We start from the raw sequence: 21528 nt of genomic DNA on the forward strand, positions 1-21528 counted from the left end.
GCGAACAGCTGAGTACAATATTTTCATTTTGATTTGACCATAATTCTAAATGTCAAATGCTTGTAAACACAGCTGTGATTTTTTTCTAAAATCTTGAAACGATGTTTTATTTGTTTTGATATTCACACATGAGCAACAAAACAGGGTAATAATGATGAAAATACAAATATAAACATAAAACACGTTTATTGCTAAAACCACTTTGACATTTGAGTTTATGGCATTTGCCAATCAAGGTGGTTTTGTTGGGGGTAGATTTTTGTTGTTGTGCTAATGACGCTACATTTTAATTGTACCATGTGTTGTATGCAAAATTTATTTATTACATGTAGCATAAGTTGTCCAACCATAAAAAATCAAGAGCTCTACCCATCAACATCAACAATATAATCATAGATTTAAGATTTGAATGTTCATTCTCTCAAACAAATGGCAACCACAAACAACGATTAGAAATCTCACGTTTTCTTTTGTTTCATTCTTAAGAGTCACATAAGAGAGGAGAAAAAGGAATTTGGTGAACATAAAATCAGCAGAAAAATACAAGTTAATTAGCAAAAAGAAGTAATCAACAGTGTTAAAAAGTGTTTTGTAAATATAATTTAAAGTTTAAAAGCAAAAGGTTCTACAATCCATTGGAAATTCATTCATTGTTCATACACAGTTATGTTGAAATTCTCCCTTCCCTTAATTTTCTTCGTATATTTCTAATCTTTGGACGTATTGCCTCTTCAACGAGGCGATCGAACCTCTGTGACTATAATACACACAAACAATCGAACGTTATGAGAACTCGTTGACAGATAGTGTACTCCGCGAGAAAAAATTGTACTCAGCTGTCTGTATATAGCATAGATGGGCAGTTACACACAAACGGATAGTGTAAGCAACTCGTTTGCTTTCTTTCGGTCGACGCATTGCTATTATCTTGATTGGTTAAGGTTTACTGCCCCTCATACAAACACAATTAATTTTTTTCAACTGTGTTAGTGTGTCTATCACTGACCTAGATTAAGTAAACCAAAGTAAAATCAGGAGGGAAAACTCACTTGTCTAATAATAAAATAATCAACGTTACAACTCTGTGAGGGGGAAGGTGGAAATTGCCACTAATCTATCACACCTCTCACTACTGTCAAAGTATTTTGACATTCTAGCGTTTTTACATTGATGCGTTGCCATCATCTGCTTCATTACTATTGTAAGCAACGAAAATGATAACAAAAATTAAAATGTAAACAAAGAGTTTGACTTTCTAGTTGGATTTGAGTGGGTCGTTGTCCTCTTTAGGACTCTTGGACTCATTAGCAGAATAGCTTAATTTATTTAATGGTACCTACACAATCTACGATAAATCGTTCGGATTTCTTGCAGATACAAATTTTATTTTTATGTTGTGAATTTATATTAAAAATCATAAACCAAATATATAAGAAGTTATATCAATATGTGTATATATAATATATATCATAATTCCGAAAATATTCACAGAAAAGCATATTTTCATCAGAAATGTATAAAGTTGCCACCGAGCACAAAGAAACGGACGTTAGAAAAACAATTCTTAAAATACACCTTGTTTGTGATAACCTGAGACTATATATAACATGAGACTACATTGTTAAAAATAGTATGTATTTTTAAAAATAGTTTCGTATTTACTTGTTAAGCCTATAGCGTCACAGCACTTAAGAATTTTAAAACAAAAAAAAGTAATTATTTTGTCATAAAATTAGAATTTATGAATTTGTTTACATACACACAAGCTATTTTTTGGGTCAAAAACAAAAAAATAGAGTTGGCAGAAGACTATACAGTAAAAATATTTGAGACACTTGAAAAAATCCCAAAAGGGGTTTACCTTAAGATAAATCAATTTTTTACTTCTACTTTGAAAGATTTCAAAATGACAGTTCATTGTATTAAGAGTCGCTTAGCTCTTATACTAAAATCAATCAGTCCATATGATGTGCTATTATTGTGGTTTTTAACTCTGCTAAATCAAGAACAAAGGTGACTATATGTTTAAAAATTAAAAAAAAAAAAAAACAAAGACAACATATTATATATTCTACCAAAACATTTAGACATACCAATTAATTGTTTTTTTGAATTTAGGGTTATGACAGGGGAATAAACATTTTAAATACATATTCGTGGAATATTTTCAAAAGAAAATGTTTCAAAACAACTCTAAAAATAAATTTAAAACAAAAAAAAAATCATGTACATATATTATATTACAACGACTAGGTATAGAAGCCACCTGGCATTATGTTTAAATGAGGTCAAGGTCTTTTCAAGCAGCGCGATCTAGAAGCCTACAGCTGTTTGTACTTATTTAAGATGGCATTGAAAAAATGTGGGTCAAGGCTTTTTAAAGTTAATATATATATATATATATATATGTATATATATATATATATATATATATATATATATATATATATATATATATATATATATATATATATATGGCTAACATTCTAAATTAAAAGAGAATATTTTTAATTTTCTATGCAGAATGACCCTAAACGATAGAGTGAAGGAGAAAGAAATATTAGGCAAAATAAACAAAGAAAAATGTAATTTTTGACAATTGAAATAAATGTTTTGTTTTTGCTTTTAGTGAGAATATATCCTTAATTTTATCATCATGCTGTTGATAGCGAAAAAATGTTTTTTTAAGCTATGAATTTTTGATTTTTGTTAGGAATATTTTAAACAAATCATTTATTGATTAATTGAGATTGAGATATATATAGTGGTAAACATACAATACAGTACAATTTTTGTACTGTATGAAATAAATGCTCATTATCGACTTTAGCTATTTTCAATCATGCTATCTATTGTACAGTGGCAATTTGTAAACAATTTGAATAGCTTGCCAGCAATTTGTATAGCACGCCTATTTCATGCTTTTAATGTTAGATAGCCAACATTTTACTTTTTGTGAATAGTTGGACTAAGCAATTGGTGAGTTGGTTACCCTAATGCTATGTCTTCATTGACTCGTTTTGCTTATGTCGTCTTGAAAAACATCTCAACCGTACACACCAATTGAGATGTTTTGATTTGAAAGGAAAACGAGTCGTTTTCCCAGCATTATAAAGGGATCACGTGTCGTTTGCTCAAAATAGCTTTGGTCTGAACATAGTATAACTTCTTAATATGACAGAAATGTAATAGCAAGTTTACACTTGTCGCTTAAATGTGTTTTATAGCTATTTAAAGGATTCACTAAATAAGGTTAAGCCAAGCAATCAGCTGATATTTTTTTTTTTTAATTTTTGGCAGTACTTGGCATTGAGGATGTCAACTTGTTCTCTTTTTACATTCATTCCGTGTTAGAGTTTTCTCCTATTTTCAATCGGCAGATTTGACATCCTTAATGATATTCATGGGGCCTATTCACTTTATGTTTTTTCATGTGACCTAACCTTCTATTAGTGAATCCTATAGCTATTTCTTCATTTGTTGTTTGGTTGTCAGGATTCACGTAACAAGTTTATGTTTAGCACTCAAACGGCATACAAATTTTAAAATTTTCGCCATTAAACTTGTGAAACTTGTTATTGTTAACATTTGATAAAAAGTACTGTACCACTATTCCTGATAGAAACGCTTGGAACCACGATATCCCTGGTACCAGAAGTTACGTAGACTTCCATACGGATTTTTTTAAACTAAACGACAAGGTGGGCTTTGGGGTGTACTCTAAAAATCTAGAACTGGTCATATCGAAAAGGTTACCCGACCACAGCAGTGTGTATCAAGCGGTGATCCTTGCAATTAAGGAAGTGGTGTAGTGACTAAGATATAATGTCAAAACGACCATCGGCATAAATATCTTCTCAGACAGCCAGGCAGTCATTAAATCCCTGGAGAATGTGTGTCTGAACACAAAAATCGCTCTCGACTGTCGCAGATCTCTCAACGAAATGGCCGAACAGTTCAAAATTCTGGGTGTCGGTGCACAGAGATATCCCAGGGAATTGTAAGGCGAACGAGCTACCTTATAAGTTCCAGGGAAAATGGATTCTGAGGGTATGCCTCTAGCGACATGTGAGCTATTATTTCAGGATCAGGCCTCAAGAGCAACGAATGATAGATTGTCACAAAGAGGGGGCTGTGAGCATTCCAAAACTATGTGGCCTAATCTAGACTTGAAGAGGTCAACTGCTTTGCTGTCATTGGGTAGAACAGACGTCTCAGTCATTGTGTCCGTCATGACAGGTCACTGTCTAATCGGAAAACATGTTGACAGACTAAAGGTTGACAGCAACATATGGTAAAAAATCAAACAGGATTCACTAATAAAATCATATGATTATCAAGTCCGTCAAAACAAATTTTCAAAAAAATTTACAATTTGAATTTAATGACATCAAGGTTAATTGTTTCTCCCTCGTTTTATTTACAGGTAAACTTTAAAACTATTAAAATAAAGCAAGTGGTAAGTTACATGAATACAAATTAAAATTAAAACTTTTTTCATGAAACTTATAGCAAAAAAATTTACTTCACATGTTCAAAAGTTTATGAGTTACTTAATATAAGGGATTTCCGCGAAAAGTACATAAATATTTATAAAGATTTACAGAAAATAAATCCTGGCAAGTACATCAGATAACTTTTTCATATTTTTGAATTGGATTTGGCTTTTAAAATAGTAATATTCTACCTATGGTGTAAAACTTGCATTGGAAATCTTTTGCTTAATGGAATGTTCACGGCAAGATTCCATTTCCACATGCTCACTTGTCGATAGCCTTTAAAGTTTTTTACTGAATGTCCTTCGTCTACTTTCTCACAGAGAATAGAATAGAATTAATCACTCTTCAAGCGTGTTTACACTGGTCATTAAATACGGATATATGACCCACGTCAGCTGATTTTATTAAGACAAAACAGTTGATTGAGTCATTAAAATATGTTTTAGTGGTCAGTGTAAAAGTGCTTTACTTCTACTTCTTATACTCATTTATGTTTCTCACAAAAATTACTATAATCAAAGTGTTCGGTTGTAATTAACGAAAGGCGTTTTTATTGAAGACGTTTATACAAGAGAAATTAAGATTTCAATGCTATTATTCTGCCCAAAAGTGCAATTTACATATTCTATTGGACTATTTTGTTATCGATTTAACGTTATATGTAAAGGTGATAAATTTTACTCGAAAGCATAACTTGCAGCTAACTTTACTTCGGTGGTGGGTATAAAAACGTTTTTTTTTGTATGGAAATAAAAACATTTGTCAACCGTGAAACAATTCGAAAATTCAGCAACTATGCCGACAACAGATAAAAAATGCGAGTTACCTTATCCTTGGTATTGTAAAGAGTGTACATTTATTTGTATTTTTTGATTATTCGATTAATTGTTTATTTGAAAATCAAGGTTCAACGATTAATCCAACAAGGTCGAAAGAGGTTGACGATTAACCGATTAATTGAAATTATATATTTTGGCATATTTTTTAAAATCTTATCCTTCAAATATTTATCATATCTGTATGTCAAATTGAATTGTAAATAGGGCGAATGGACCTGATTTATTTGATCTTTCTTTTTAAACTAAATCAAGATATTCCATCTCAATCGAAAAATGGACACAAATGACGCAATTCAAATGTTTTTAAGCCTTTTTTAACATTCAATCGATCCTAAATGGTCCTAAATTATTCGATTGTTTGTTTCAATTGTTCGATTATTTGAAAAGTCACGAATAATCGATTAATCGAGCAACGACTAATCGAATGTACACCCTAGTCATGTATGGTGGAATTGAGCGGGTCAACGATCGATCGATACTGCTATTGTATTATGGAGCGTATACGTGTTATTCATTTTTATAGCATCACGTATACGCATTGAGGTACTAATAGTTTGTTAAAGAAACAAAAAGTAGCTGGATTTATGCATCTTAAATCTTAATTGTGTGTGTATGAGGGACATTTCTGTCCCGAACAAACCAAGTGTAAAATAACGACAATATTATGTAAAATAACAACAATGCGTCCACCGAATGAAGGCGCACGAAGTTACTTACATTGTATGTATGCTACTGTTCGTGTGCTTCCGATAAGATTTCTTGAACTACTACAGGGCGCAATTATTACCCAATTTGGTTGAAATCATCCATATGTGCTTTTGGTATGACTTCCAACAACTGTGACCAGTATTTTCTAAATCAGATGATAATCTGATGTAGCTATAACCATATAAACCGATCTTCCAATTTGATATTATAAGCCTCTGAAAGACGCAATTATTACTCGATTTGCATGGAATTTTTGAAGTGGTATTTTTCTATTACTTCTAACATACATGATAAGAACGGCCCATATCGGTCAATAACTTCATATTGCTTATATATGTTTGAAAAAATCATTCAAATAACTTGAGGAATGCGGAGGGTATAAAAGATTCGACCCGGTCGAACTTTGCACGCTTTTACTTGTTTATGATATACTTCTATGTGAGTCCAAACACATTAATCGTTAAAGTGGAACCACCGAAAGTTGTAAACCGTTCAAGGTCAAATTAAAGAACAGTTAAATGAAAATAACTACCATTGAATAAAGAAACTTGTTGCATTGTCAGGAATTCAAAATAAAGACAGATTAGCATATCCCCGGTCACTTCGTCGCCTCTGATGCTACATTTGCGCTTTACCATAACTTGTGAGAAAAGTAAAATTTTGTACGTTTAAGTACCAAGATGTTTGAATTTCAAAAAAATCCTCTAGTCGCGTGATATACTGTCAATTTGTAAATGTGTCCCAATTTCGAAAGCTGTAGCTTTAATCAAATGAACAAATGTACAAATTTCAAAGAAATCCCAATTTTGTACTTAAATGTGCGAATTACAAGAAAAACTCTAAGTTTGCAAATATATACTATCAAGCTGAAACTGTATCCCAATTTGGCGAGCTGTAGCTTAATCCTTGAAGAAAGAACAATTTTGTACGTTTAGTACTTAAATGTGCAAATTTCAAACAAAATCTAATCGCCTTAAATATACTATCAAGCTATAACTGTATCCCCAATGTTAAACCTCTAACCCTATCTGAAAAGAAAATACCATTTTGTACGTTTTAGTAGCTAAATGTACGAATTTACAAAAAATCTCCTAGTTGCACAAAACATATACTGTTAAGAAGTAACATTAAACCAATTTTAAAAGCTTTAACACAATCCGTAAAAGAAGACAACATTTTGTACGTTTTAGTACCTTAATGTAAGAATTTCAAAAAATCTACCTGTGGTCCGAAATATACTCTCAAGGAATACGTATACCTTTTGAAGCTCTAATTCAATTCGTAAAGAAAGTGCAATTTTGTACGTTTTAGTACCAACATGTATGAAATTCTCCTTGTCGACCGATATATAATGTCTAGTATTAAGTGTATCCCAATTTTGGGATCTGTGGCACAATCTTGAAAAAAGTGCCAAATAGAAATTACTGAACTATTTTGTACGTTTTAGTGCCTTAATGTAAGAATTCCAAAAAAAAAATTCTACCTGTTGTCCGAAATATACTCTCAAGGTATACCTATACCTTTTGAAGCTCTAACTCAATTCGTAAAGAATGTGCTATTTTGTACGTTTTAGTACCTACATGTACGAAATTAAAAAAAAAACTCCTTGTCGACCGATATTAAAGGTTTAGTATCTTGAATCTCAATCTTGAAAAAAAGTGTCAAACAGTAGAAATTACTGAGCTATTTTTAAACTTTGGTAGCTATTTCACTTTTTGGAACCAATATGCACGGATTCTGAAGAAATCAGTTAGCCATCAAACATGTATTCTAGTTGTTCCTACATGCCAAATTTCATAGCTCTAGCTCAATCCATAATAGGAGTACCAAATAGTACCAAATGCAGCACTAAGGGAAATTTTTCTCCCGTTTCGAGTACTATTAGTACCTAAATGTACCAAATTCTAAAAATTCATTTAGTGAACCAACGTTAGTTGTTGCAACAGATTACCGGTGAATCAAAATTCAGAGCTCTAGCTCAATTTATGGAAAAAAGACCGGCAGTAACAATAGTGCGGCACCAAACGTCTTATCTTTACCACTTCCGGAACTATTTTGTGATTTTTCATTTCGTTCACCTTCTTGTACAATTTGGTACTTTTTAGAATCTTAAAGTACGAATATCACCAAGTCCCCCGTCACCAAGACTTAAGGTCAACATTCTTGCAATATTTCATGATACTAGCTTTAGCAGTTTGGGCTGGGCAATGATCAGTCAGTCAGTCAATCACGCGTCTCTTTAATATAAAGTGATTTTCACCATCTCCCATCCTATCAATCTTGAAAAAAATCTTGCATAAAATTCAACTTTAAATCGAACTTTACCCTGTACATCTGACATTGCATTAGCAGTTAGCAGAAGTTTCACATTAGATCCCATCTCATTAAAGATTCGTTTGAATAAATCTAAAGTTTTTCCAAGTGATCTGGCTGGTTCAATTAAAAGAAACTTAAAAGAACAAAGCAGACCACCATGGCGCAGGGGTTAGCATGTCCGCCTATGATACCGAACACCTGGGCTCAAATCCCGGCATGAACATCAGAAAAATGTTCAGCGGTGGTTATCCTCTTACTAATGCTGGCTACATTTGTGAGATATCCTGCCATGTTAAAACTTCTCTATCAAGTGGTATCGCCATGCGATACGCCGTTCGGATTCTGCATTAAAAAGGAGACTCCTCATTACTGAGCATAAAATATTAATTGGACTGCACTCATAGATATAAGAGAAGCATCACATGGTCCTTAATGGAATGTTAATGGGAAATTTAGTAGTAGTAGTAAAAGAAAAATTCCTTTCTTCTACCAATGGATTAAAATTTGTGAGTCTGATTGCAGAATTCCACTCTAAACCATTCTAATCCAAGCCAACCTAAGCTGTTAAAGTAAATCAAATTGCATTCTGTGCCACTTAACCGTTAGCTGGGTATATATTAAAATAACTTTTTAAAACCAAACTTGCATTTTAATGCCTTTGCAAAGTAATTACAACTTCGTTTCACTATGAAAGGCAATGTTTTCTTGGTTAAAAAAAACCTTTCGGTGTCTTATTTTCAAATCCATCATTTTATAATTCACATTTCACATGTCGATATCAATGCCTCCAGCAATTAGAACTCGTTATCTCGTTCATTCACAATAATCACGGTTAATTCAACATAATGTTTATTGCTGTAAGTTGGCGCAATTTCCAACCCTGACTATTGACACGTTACTAAAACCAATGCTATGTGTTTAACTAATCTTTGGATTCTCAGTGTTTCTTTGGGAATAAAAATTATTTCGTTATTTAATATCACATGACGCAAACCTTAAACCCGCGTTCACAAAACTTAAAGTAGATTTGAAATAGGGTTTCCTTTATAGAACTGTAAATTAAGTTTTGTGATTACGGCCGTTAATATTTGCTTGCTATTTTGGCCATTCACAATAGTTAGGTTAAACTCAGCCTTCGTGTTTACAGTGAATATCTTTCTCACATATGACACGTTGGGAATACTATGGTGTGGTTTCATTATCTTTTGCACTTGATGCACATTCTCACATTCTTCATTGGTTTAATGTTTTGAGTTTTTGTTGAAATCAGAAACTACTTTGTTGTTAATTTTTATTTTGTTTTGTGGTAAACCGCAAGTGTTTTATGTTTCCAGCTCACAATCATTTCTGATCGTATTCTTCGTTTTTTTTTGTCAATTACTAAAAATGTTAACCAGTTATTGATTAATTCTTAGTTTATTTGCTAAAGCTCAACCTTTACACATGATATAGGATTAGATAACATGAAATTGGCATTGAGTAAAGTTGTTATTACGAACAAAAATGTTATGAGCATAAGAAATGCTTTAGAAATAAATATATAGGTATATAGAGATCGAGAGAGAGAGAGAGTGAGAGAGTTATGTATATATACATTATTGTTAAAGACCTGCTGAGAGAAGACGGCATAAAGCCATGTTCAATTAGTAGTAGTAGATATTAAAAGATGTTTTGATATTTACAATTAATAGGGAGTTTGTTTGGAAGGGGATTTTAAGTGTCAGTTTTTGTATTAAATAATAAATGATTATGTATGCAATTTTTTGTTTTTGGTTTGTTTTTAGTGGCTATATATACATATATGTTGTTAAAATCAATTTGTTATGTTTTCTTTTTCTTTTAATTTAAATTTTTTTGTTTTATTGTTTTTTCTACATTTTTGGCTAAGCCATGCGATTCAGTTGATTGTTTTCTTTTTAGTTGTTTTAGTTGATTTAGTTTAGTACTATATATATATATATATACATATATTCTCACCGTTTATCTTTGTTTTACATTGGAACAAATAAATTTAAGTAGATTACAACAAAATTATTTTGGTTTTGTGTGTGTGTGTTTTTTTTTTGTTGAATAGAATCTCTATATTTTTTATTTGACAATTTCTTCATTTCATTTTATAACAAAAATATATATATGTATGTATGTAAAAAGTTCATTATTTATGTATGTATATATAAAAATATTAGACGCAACATATTAAATAATTATTACAAAATAATAACAAAAAGAATACATTATTGTTGTTGGATTTTTGAATGGTGGTCATATTATGAAACAATTTTCTCTCTTGTATACAAAAACATCATCATTCCTTAAAATTTTTTTTTGCTTCTTTGGGACAAAACAAAAAAGGACACCAAATTAAATTTTTTGTATAGGAAAAACAAAAATAAAATTTTGTAAAGACCATATTTTTAAGTGTTGTGTTCTGTTTTGTTGTTGTTGTTGTTTTTGATTTTTGTAGGTACTTTTCTGATCTAATTCTGATTGAGTTTAGCTTGCTTAGCTATGTTTGTTTTCTATACACATGGGGATAACGGTACACGTTTTGGTAGAAGGTGCACTAGGTGGTAGTAGTACAGTAGAGCAGAGTAGTAGTAGTAGTAGAGTAGGTGGTAGAGTAGTAGTAGTAAACAACAAATTGGACTAAACGGAAACATGACATTGAAACTCAAACAGATCGAATCCTGAATTCCATTGGGGTGCGTCTAGAATTCGTTCGCCAGTAAGTAATTTAGCTGTGATAATACGAAACGAAATAACAACTTAGTATGTGTTTGTTTTTGTATTTATAGAAGAGGTGTAGTAGAGGTAGATTTAAAAAAAAAACATATTTAGCAGCAGCTGGTAGAAGTAAGTAGTTACAGAAATAACAACGAATAAAAAAACATACAATACTATAATATAGCATTTAGGGCTAACACTAATATATGATGAAAATAAACAAATTATAGTAGTGGAAAAAAAATATATATATATATATATATATTATAGTAGCAACAATAAAATACATATATAGTGTGATTAAACCAATTTTTTGTGTTTAATTCAAATTTACAAACTCAATCAAATCAACATGTGTATCGTTAAACATTGGTTTTTGTGTTTTTTATAACTTATAATACATCTATTGAAATGTATATATATATATTTTTGTTGTTGTATAAAATGAAAAAGTGTGTACATATTTGAATTTTTTTCTTCAATTTTTTTAATTTGCATTTTTTTTTTTTTTTTTTTTGAAGAGAATTGAGAGAAAAACAACGCAAAAAAGTAATTAAAAATAAACGGTGACACAATTATATACATACATAACAGCCTGCTTGGCTTGGCTTGGCTGTTATAGATACTTGTAGGTGTGTATGTTCAAATGTTTGTATGTGTGTATACATATATGTATATAGGTGTGTGCGTAATGTTGTATTTTGCAAGTGTATGTTTGTTAATTTAACAATTTTCTATACTACATCTCTCTTTCAATTCATCTACATATTTATATATATGTATATAAAAATATTTATAAAAGTATGTGTGTAAGTATATGCCACATAACACAATAGGATAGAGTAAAATAGTGTAGCAGGAGATTTTTATTTTAAAGTCGCTAGTATGCATGGCTCTTTATGTCGGAAAAAGTATGGTATGTGGTTTAATTTTTCCATACACACACACACACAGGTCAAATTCTTCAGAGGGGGTCTTTGAAAACGCAAGGAATTATAAACATTAGTTTGGCGCTATGGACACGCAAACACATACACAATTATCAACTACATGATATCATATGCAATTTATCTCACTGCTTGAATTGAAATACATTCGGCTCTCTTTCGATAAAAAAAAACGTTCTCTTTTTTCGCACTCTCTTGCAAAATTGCAGTCTATAACTTTTGGTTTGTATGTACATATATATTTTCTCAGAATTTAAGTGTTTTCTTATAAAATGTGTACGGTTAACTAATAACTGCTTGTTGAGTATTGTGATTTTTTTTCCTCTTTCTTAATGGCATGTTTTAATATTTGTTTATTTAATTGACAAAAGGATTTCAGTTACATATTTTAAATTTTTCTCTAACCTCAAATACTGTCTTACTTGCAATGCTGAGCGATTACCACGCGTTGTTCTATACATACATATACACACACCCCGCTACATGCTTATCGAATAAATAGTTTTTTTTTGGCAAATAATTGCAATGACTTACAGGTTTTCGATATATTTTCACTTGTTTGAACTAACAGTTAATTGTTTTTACTGTCCGAACCAAAATATAAGCGCATTTAAGCGATCACATGTTGCTCTTTCCCACTCTCACTTGAATAGGCGAGATATTAGAAGCAACACAGGGTTGCCATATTGGGAGTTTTCATTAAAACCGTTAGGGAATTGCAAATGTGCACAAAAATTTTAGTACAATTCACAAGGAATCATGGAATTGAAATATCAAAATATGTGTTTTAAATTTAAAAAAGGCAAGGTATTGAGTGCAACGTTCGTGAGAAATACTTGAGTTATCAACAAATTAAAAATGCTTTGAAAAAACTTTGTTTGAAAAACTTTTAAAGACAAACATCGGTATTCATGAAACTTAATACAGCTTTACATTAGATATATGTCATATAAATCTACTTTAATGCTGCAATAAGTTGTGAAAATAAGACAATTTTCGATTCAAAAGTCAATTTTAAAAATCTATTTCATAAATTTAAGTTAACACTTAAAATTATTTTTTTTTTTATTTTAGGTTTTATCAAGTTATTTTAACCACCAACACCATAGTCTAGTCATTCTGTTTGTAAAACATCTAAATATTGACTCCATATAGTATATATGTATATTCTTAATTGTCTTGATATTCTATTGTAATATAGATTGCGCTAACGATACTATCGAAATTTTATTTTTTGTCTGAATATTGATTGAAATTTTTCCTTTCGATGCTATAGGCAAAGGAACAGTGGATATTTCTCTCATATCAATGAGTGCAGTCCGATTAAAGTTTAAGCTCATTGAACGTGGGCCACTTTTTTATGCCGAGTCCGAACGACGTGCCGCATAGCAACACCACTTGGTCGAAAAGTTCTAACATGGGAGGATACCTCACAAATGTAGCCAGCATTAGTAAGGGTATAACCACAGCTGAATATTTTTCTAATGTTCAAACCGGGATTTGCACCCAGGCGTTCGGAGTCATTAGCGGACATGCTCCCCAGCTCTTTAATGGAATGTTCATTCATTTAGTACTATAGGCAAAGTTAAATTTTTTGCAAAATTTAACAAAAATAAGCAATGCGAATGTATCCTTTAAGATACGTTGCGCCTATAGAAGGCGCAATTTTCATCCGATTAGGCTTAAATTTTGTACTTCCAACAGACTGTTTAAAATTTGATTTTATTCAGTGTGTGCATTGGAGCTGGCAAAATATCGATACTATGGATATTTTATGTTTTGTCTGAATATCGATTGATATTTTTCTTATCAATACTTTCGGCAAAGTAAATTTTTTGTGAAACTGAAAAAAAAGCGTCGCGACAATGAATGTATCCCTTAGGATACATTGCGCCCATAGAGGGCGCGATTTTCATACGATTGGGCTTAAATTTTGTACAATATTTTTAAATTTGATTTTCTTTATGTTAGGTAAGGTAAGGTTTAATTGGCTCTCTGCCATCAGACTCACTTGGACGTTTTCGTCCATTGTGATACCACAGGAACAGGAGAAGGAAAATGCCTTCTAGGATATGGCTCCCATATAAGTGATCCTTCGACTTTACTTCGCGGCTAGAAGCCCCAATGTTTATCTGATTTGGTTAAAATTTACCATGTAGTATTTTTTCCATGACTTCTAACAACCGTGATATGTATGATCCAAATCTGTCTATAACCCCTATTTGACATCTTAAACTTCTGGAAGCCAAAATTGTAATCCATTTAGGCTGAAATCCAAAATATTCCTTTGTAATATTGCACAGATCCTTCCTATTGATGAAGGTCGTTGGGTATTGTAAATGGGCCATATCGGTTCAGATTTGGATATGACATCCATATAAAGTGGTTCTTCGTAATTTTTATTCGAATTGCCAAGTACGATCCAAATCACTGTATTACCTGATATAGCTCCCATATGTACTTATCTCCTGATTCTACTTATTCAGCTCCTAGAAGCCGTAATTGTCTTCCGATTTGGCTGAAAATTTTCACGCAATGTTCTGTTATGTCCTTTAACGTCCATGGGGAGTAAGTATAGACCAAATCGGTTTATAACCTGATATATCTCCCATAAAATCCGATCTACCGTTTAGTCTTCTACAACCCCAAGAAGCTTCAATCTTAAGCTGATTTGGCTGAATTGTTGTACGTATGCTCTTCAACTAAGTTCATTTGTGTAAATTTTGGGTAGAATCCATGTTGGTGGGTTACCAAGATTCGGCCGGCCGAAAAAATTTTCAAATTTTTAAGTTGGTAATATTGTTTTTTACAATTTTAAAAAGCAAAAAAACATTTAATTTTTTTTTTGATTGTTGTTCACCAAAGTTTTTCATCAAATACCATTTTTTTTTTTGAATGGGGAAACTCTATGACAGTTTTTAATAATTTGGCAACTATGCAAGCGTTTTATTCACAGTTCTTTTTATAGACTTGCCAATTCATTCATATATGCACAACTGACACACACATTTGTGCAAAGCAAGAATTTTGTGATGTTCAAAACTTGAAATAAATAAAAAGTATGCAGGTATGTATCTAGGCAATGCATTATCTATGAATGTTAGCAGTTATTGCCCTATTATTATTGTCTATAAGCATATATAAAGATCTATTAGGGGGATAAGTGTCCTTTGAAATTGTTCAAGAGAAGAAAAGGGAAGGATCTTCTAATATCTATATATGTATGTATATTGGTGGATAAGGCTCAGCTTTAATAATTTCAAAGGTGAAAAAATTCATTGTATACTACCACACATAAAGACAGACAGGACAAAAGCAGTTAAATGTTTTTTGTTTGGTAGGGGTTTTTTTCTGTTTCTGTTAACACTTACTCTTTGTTCAAATGGGCACCAGTGTCCATGGAAAGGCAGCCAGCACCACCACCGAAACCGTAACCTTTGGGTCCATATTTGCGGGCATGGCAGTTCTTGCAGTACAATTCCTTCTCGTGTTCTGTGCAGTTTGTGGAGTCAAGGGCTTTGTTGCACATGCCTATATATGTAAGGGAAAACAAATTGGTGGGGGGTTTTTTTTTTTTGTTGGAGAGAGGTAGGTTGGGGAAGGAGGTTGGGAATTTTTGTAATATGGTATTAGTGTCTAGTTTCAACACAATTTTAAAAATAAACGGGGGCTTTTATTCAAAAAAAAAAGTCTTAAATCCTTTTCTTTTTTGGACATATTAAAGGCCCCCTTTTGTTTTTTTATTTAATATATGAAAAGTACACATACCACACTTGAAGCAGGTCTTGTGGAATTTGTATCCTCCGGCAACGCGTTCTTCGGCAGCGTATACGGATTTGCCGCACTTGGGGCATTTGGGTGTTTCGACGGGAACAAAAGGCATGTTTGTTGTTTTTTTGATTTAAATCTATTGAAATGGAAGTTATATATTTTTTGTTTAAATTTTATTAAAATTTTCTTATATTTTTTTCTTTCTTTAACAACTGGCTTGATGCTCGCTGGCTGGTATTGTTGGCAGTTTTAAGATATTATTTTGTTATGCACTTCAAAATGGAATTTAAATATGAAAATGGCGTTATATATACTTTTTTTGAAAAGTTTTTTATTCAATTTTTTTTTTCTTTCAAATAATTTTTATTATGTGTGCGTTAAGCAAGTAGTTTTTTTTAGATAAGCATAGATGGGGGTAGGAAAAACAGCAAAAAATATAATAGAACCAATTTCAAGAAAACAAAAAAAAAAATTCACTTTACCGCGCTGAGGTGTACCACTACGTGAAAAATACCGATTTAAAATGAACTTCACTGATGCTCAGCGCAGGTAGTCTTTATTTCATACTGCACACGGCACAACACATATTAGAGACATTAGAAGAGGATAGAGATAACGTAAAGAGGCTGTGAGAAAATTTGACTGAAAAATTTCTACTTCTCTCTCTCTCTCGCTCCATGTGTGTCAACCGCATATTGTATACTCTCACGCTCTTTTTGTTGTTCTCTTGGTGTTACAGAGTGGCATTGCACAAAACATGCAAAACTTTACTTTGTATTGGTAGTATAGGAAAGAAGAGAGATAGATGACAAATGATCAAGCACAAAGCGATGGTTTTTTTACACTCACGAGATATGCATTTTTTAGTTGCTCAGCCTGTTGTCTCCCTACCAAATAACGTGGGTGCCAACAAACAGCCCAACGTTTGAGAGCATTTTTCATTATTACATACACAAGTGGCGGCACACGTACATACAAATGTGTGCCAAGAAACACATGCCGCTACGGCACCATTGCCACATCCCCCTGGAAAGCCATCGTCTTCATCAACATCATCATTAATTTTGCTAGCCAAGAATATGATGGTATGTATTTGTAACACTTTTTTTCAACACTGCATAGGAATTCGGGAGCAAAAGAAGAACTCCTGATTTCCCTATTATAAAATCTATATATGTATGTATGGAGGCGTAAATATACTTTTGGGGGATTGCCATGTAAAATCAGCAGAGTCCACAAAATATCATCATTATGGGAATACATTTCTATGCCATACTCATCCTCCTTAAATGTGCATACTTGCATTTTTATCTGTGTGTATGCGTGTGTGTGTGGGTCTACAACACGGAAGAATTACAAAATTTCGCTTGTAACAATTGTTTTTGATACAGTTTTCCAATCATATTCTTCTTGAAATTTCCCTCATGTTTTTTTTTTTGCTGTTATTTATGGGCATTTTAGTTTTAGTTTTGGTGTTTGTGTGCGAGCTGTTTTTGTTTTTATTTTCTTATAAATAGCGCAATCTATTTTTAAAATTACACTCATTTTTGTGTAGTTTTGAGAAATAAACAACAACAGCTAAAAAAACAAAAATACTAAACAAAAAAATAAAATAATAAATAAATAAAATCAAATCAAAAGACCATCTATAAGTGTAGCATCAAAAATAACCATAAAAATGTATGATGCATGAAACATTCATATGTACATAATGATTGGTTGTATGTATATATAAGTATATGTGGTATTTTTTGTTGTAGTCAATTATTCATAACTAAATTAAAATTATTGAAATGATATCAATGCCAATAGTATTCAAAAAAAAAGAAAAGCAGCGAAAAAATATACTCATGAATGCAAGTGTTACAATGAGTCAGTTGATATATCGAATAACTGTGATATAAATCAAATTTATCTTATCTGAGAGCTAATTGTGTTCAACAACAAAAATCTCGTAACCAATTGCAAACAAACAAAAACAAGGCTGAAAGGAAAATAATTCTAGGCAAATCTTTGCTTTGTAATATGGCAACACTTTTAGTACTTTGCCGATGATTGAGTTATCGAAATGATGGAGAAGAACGAAATAACTGATGTATATATTCATCGACTAACGGCATTAAGGAGTTCACCTTAATGTTGTCATGAATAAAAACCCAACGTTCATTTCCTTTAAAATAATAAGAATTTTAATAAAAATGCATAAAAATTCGTGAAAATTTGTGTAATTTTAACAGACTTGTTTGTGTCTCGATAAACATTATTTCCTGTAAACATTATTTTATAACCACCACCATAGGATATGGATATGGTAAAAATGCATTTTTACTATCCATTTTCGCAGTTACATGGACCCTTCCACATCTGAGTATGGACCAGATCTATATGCTGTTGCCATTAAGCTCTGTTGTCCCACTGAAGGCATTGAACTCACATAAGGCTCATTTGTTATTCAGAATTTACAAAATTTGGAAGAGTTCTCTTAATATTCGTACCAGTTACTGTCAATATCAGAAATTACATAATTTTTCCTGAGATTTGAAGCAATAACACCCCATGTAGCAATATTTGGCTTCTCGACATCCATGGCGTTATTCTGCACTTTTAACGAATACACAGAAACGACGAAAGTAAAATAATTTTGAGTAATTTTTGTGTTGGAAAAACCCACCAAAAATTCAGGTTAGCCTACCAACCTACCAAGAGAACAAAAACCTACCAATTTTAGTTGGAACCTACCAAAAACGGCAACACTGAACACTCTACAGCCTTCAAAAATTGCTTCTTGAACGGGCCAAATCGGACCATATTTGGTTATAGCTGCCATATAGACGGAAGCCACCGTAGCGCAGAGGTTACCATGTCCGGCTAAGACGCTGAACGCCTGGGTTCTGGGTTTTCCCCTCCTAATGCTGGCAACATTTGTCAGGTACTATGCCATGTTAAACTTCTCTCCAAAGAGATGTCGCACTGCGGCACACCGTTCGGACTCGCCTATGAAAAGGAGGCCCCTTATCATTGATCTTAAACTTGAATCGGACTGCACTCATTGATATGTGAGAACTTTGCCCCTGTTCCTTAGTGGAATGTTCATGGGCAAAATTTGCAATTTTGCCATATAGACGGATCTGTCGATGAGTTATTTAAGGCCTCCCACCCAATTATGGTTTAGATCTGACTATATTTAGATATAGCTGCCATATAGACCGATCTGCCGATTAAGGGTAAGAAACCCATAAAAGCTTTATTTAATACCCGATTTCGATTAAATTTGAAATAGTGAGTTGTTTTAAGCCTCTCGACATCCTGCCCAAATATGTTTCAGATCGGACTATTTTTAGATATTATTGCCATATATACCGATCTGCCGATTAAGGGTCTGAAATTCATAAAAGTTTTATTTATTATGCGATTTCGTTAAAATTTGAATTAGTGAGCTGATTTGAGCCTCCCGACATCCGACCCAAACATGGTTCAGATAGGACTATATTTAGATATATTAGCTGCCATATAGACCGACCTGCCGATTAAGGGTCTTAAACCCATAAAAGCTTTATATATTATCCGATTTCGCTGAAATTTGATACAATGAGTTGTTTTAAGCGTCGGAAGTTTTAAGCCTTCTCAAATATGGTTTAGATCGGACTATATAGATATAGCTGCCATATAGACCGATCTGTCGGTTATGGGTCTGAAACCCGTAAAATCTTTATATATATTATCCGATTTCGGTGAAATTCGATACAAGGAGTTGATTTTAAGCCTTCGGACATCCGCCTCTAACACGTTTACGATCGGGCTAAAGTTAGATATAGATAAAAGGTCTAAAACCCATAAAAGCTTTTTTATTACCCGATTTCACTGAAGCCAAAGCCCCCATACATCCAATCCAAACATAGTTCAGATCGGACTATATTTAGATATTGCCACCATATATAGCTGCCGATAGAGGGTCTAAGGCCAATAACAGCTTTACTTAACAACCGATTTCAATGACATTTTAAACAGTGAGTTGCTTTATTGGTCTTTATTATTTTGCAAATTGGTCTTTATTCAGATATAGCTGTCATATAAACCGATCTGTCGATTAAGGCCCTGAAGAATAAAAGCTTTATTTATTACCCGATTCGTTGAAATTTGAAATAGTGGTCCGATCCAAATTTGATCCATATCAGACTATACACACATAGCTTTTATATAGACCGATGTTACAATTTGGGGTTTTAATCCCTTAAGAAGCAGATTTATTGCATGATTTCGCTGAAACTGTTACTGGTATAATAGTTCTCGGGACCTGAATAAAATATGATTCAGACCAGCCGCTATTTAGATATAACCATGTATATGTTACACTCATAGAAAAATGTTTAATGAAAATAGCAAACACTGTGGGTATCCACGCCAGATCTCATAGATGGGTGCATCATTTTGAGTGAAATTTTGTATGCCCTATTAAAGTAACCCAAAGCTCAAAATTTGTATAAAACTTTGGCATCAAATAACCATGGGGGAAGCCCAACCATAATACCCATCCAAACGGACATGTTTACCGATGGGTATCAAATGAAAGGTATTTACGTATAGACTAGGAACTTAGTATAACAATTTGACACCAAGTGTCGTGACATTATGGTAATTTTGGAATACAAGAATTCATGCTCTTTTTTAGTTTTTACATGTGCTATAACATAAAAAATTGCCAAAAATACACTTTCTTTAATTGTTTTCTTTTTTTTCATATGTAATCTTTAATTAGATTATTCAATACTTTTGAACGGTTGCTGGTATATGTGGCGTATGATTGTTTCCAATACTGTACAATATAACGTATACGCATGGTAGTATAAATTTATGAATATTTGGTGGTTGTAGAATATTGCCTTTTTCAAATTCAAAAGATTTTGAGAAATTTGTTTTATTTGCATAAAGTCAATGACTCTTATTTTACACAATTAAGGCAATACTGTTGACACCTTTTACAGGTGAGGTGGGATTGAGTTGTCATCATGGTTGAAAAAAGTACAAGAGCTAGATTAAGTTAAAAGTCACTTTGAGTTGCCTTAGAAAATATAATTTTTTACTTTAAATATCCTGTATGTTCGAGAAGAAAAATCCGAACATACCATTAAGTAAAATGCGTCTAGCTTTTTGGATGTTTCAAATTTTGTTTGTAATATTCTGTATATTTTCATAGATTGTGTAGAATGTGGAGAAATTGTCATAATCTATGGTTACTCCTTGTCTTGCAAGCTCGTCCGTTGTTCAACTTACGGCAATCATAAGAGAATTGAATGTGAAAAATAACATTGAACTTTCTATCTATCGTAGAGAGATTTAATCAGGGTTGTTTTTGAAATAAAAAAGACGTTTTGCAGAGATTTAAATGGCGTCCTGGCCGTTTAAAAAGAGTTGTGCTTACCATGATTGGAGTATTATAAAGGGTTTCCAATAAGATGTGTTATTTTGGTCTTCAAAGAAAAAAAAACATTTGTTCACATAAATAATCAGATATTTATTTCATTATAAAGAGGAAGGTATGCCGTTAATAATGGAAAAGAACATCGGCCAAAGGGCCACCACGATCACGCTTACAAGACAATATCCTTTTCATGAAATTTTCCATGACTAAATCGCAAAGTGGCTGCCCTATGTCTGTTTTTTTCAGTCTTAAATCGGCAAACTATGACGCGGGCAGAGGACAGTAGGCAAAAATCAAAATTTTCA

At 32.3% G+C, this 21528-nt stretch overlaps 1 protein-coding gene across 2 annotated transcripts in view; it reads right to left on the reverse strand.

Moving 5' to 3' along the window:
- The window catches only part of LOC106083425 (muscle LIM protein Mlp84B), an 88888-nt gene that overhangs the window by 10567 nt on the left and 56793 nt on the right, over nucleotides 1-21528 (reverse strand). For both annotated transcript variants that reach the window (XM_013246415.2, XM_013246414.2), the window contains exons 2-4: nucleotides 16287-16329; nucleotides 15802-15940; nucleotides 15405-15564 (exon numbers count right to left, since the gene is read on the reverse strand). In XM_013246415.2, the coding sequence (XP_013101869.1) occupies nucleotides 15405-15564; nucleotides 15802-15916 (275 nt within the window). In that variant the 5' untranslated portion in view covers nucleotides 15917-15940; nucleotides 16287-16329. The remainder of the gene's footprint in view (nucleotides 1-15404; nucleotides 15565-15801; nucleotides 15941-16286; nucleotides 16330-21528) is intronic.

The sequence above is a fragment of the Stomoxys calcitrans genome, chromosome 5 (assembly GCF_963082655.1).
Source record: "Stomoxys calcitrans chromosome 5, idStoCalc2.1, whole genome shotgun sequence".
NCBI classification, from domain to species: domain Eukaryota; kingdom Metazoa; phylum Arthropoda; class Insecta; order Diptera; family Muscidae; genus Stomoxys; species Stomoxys calcitrans.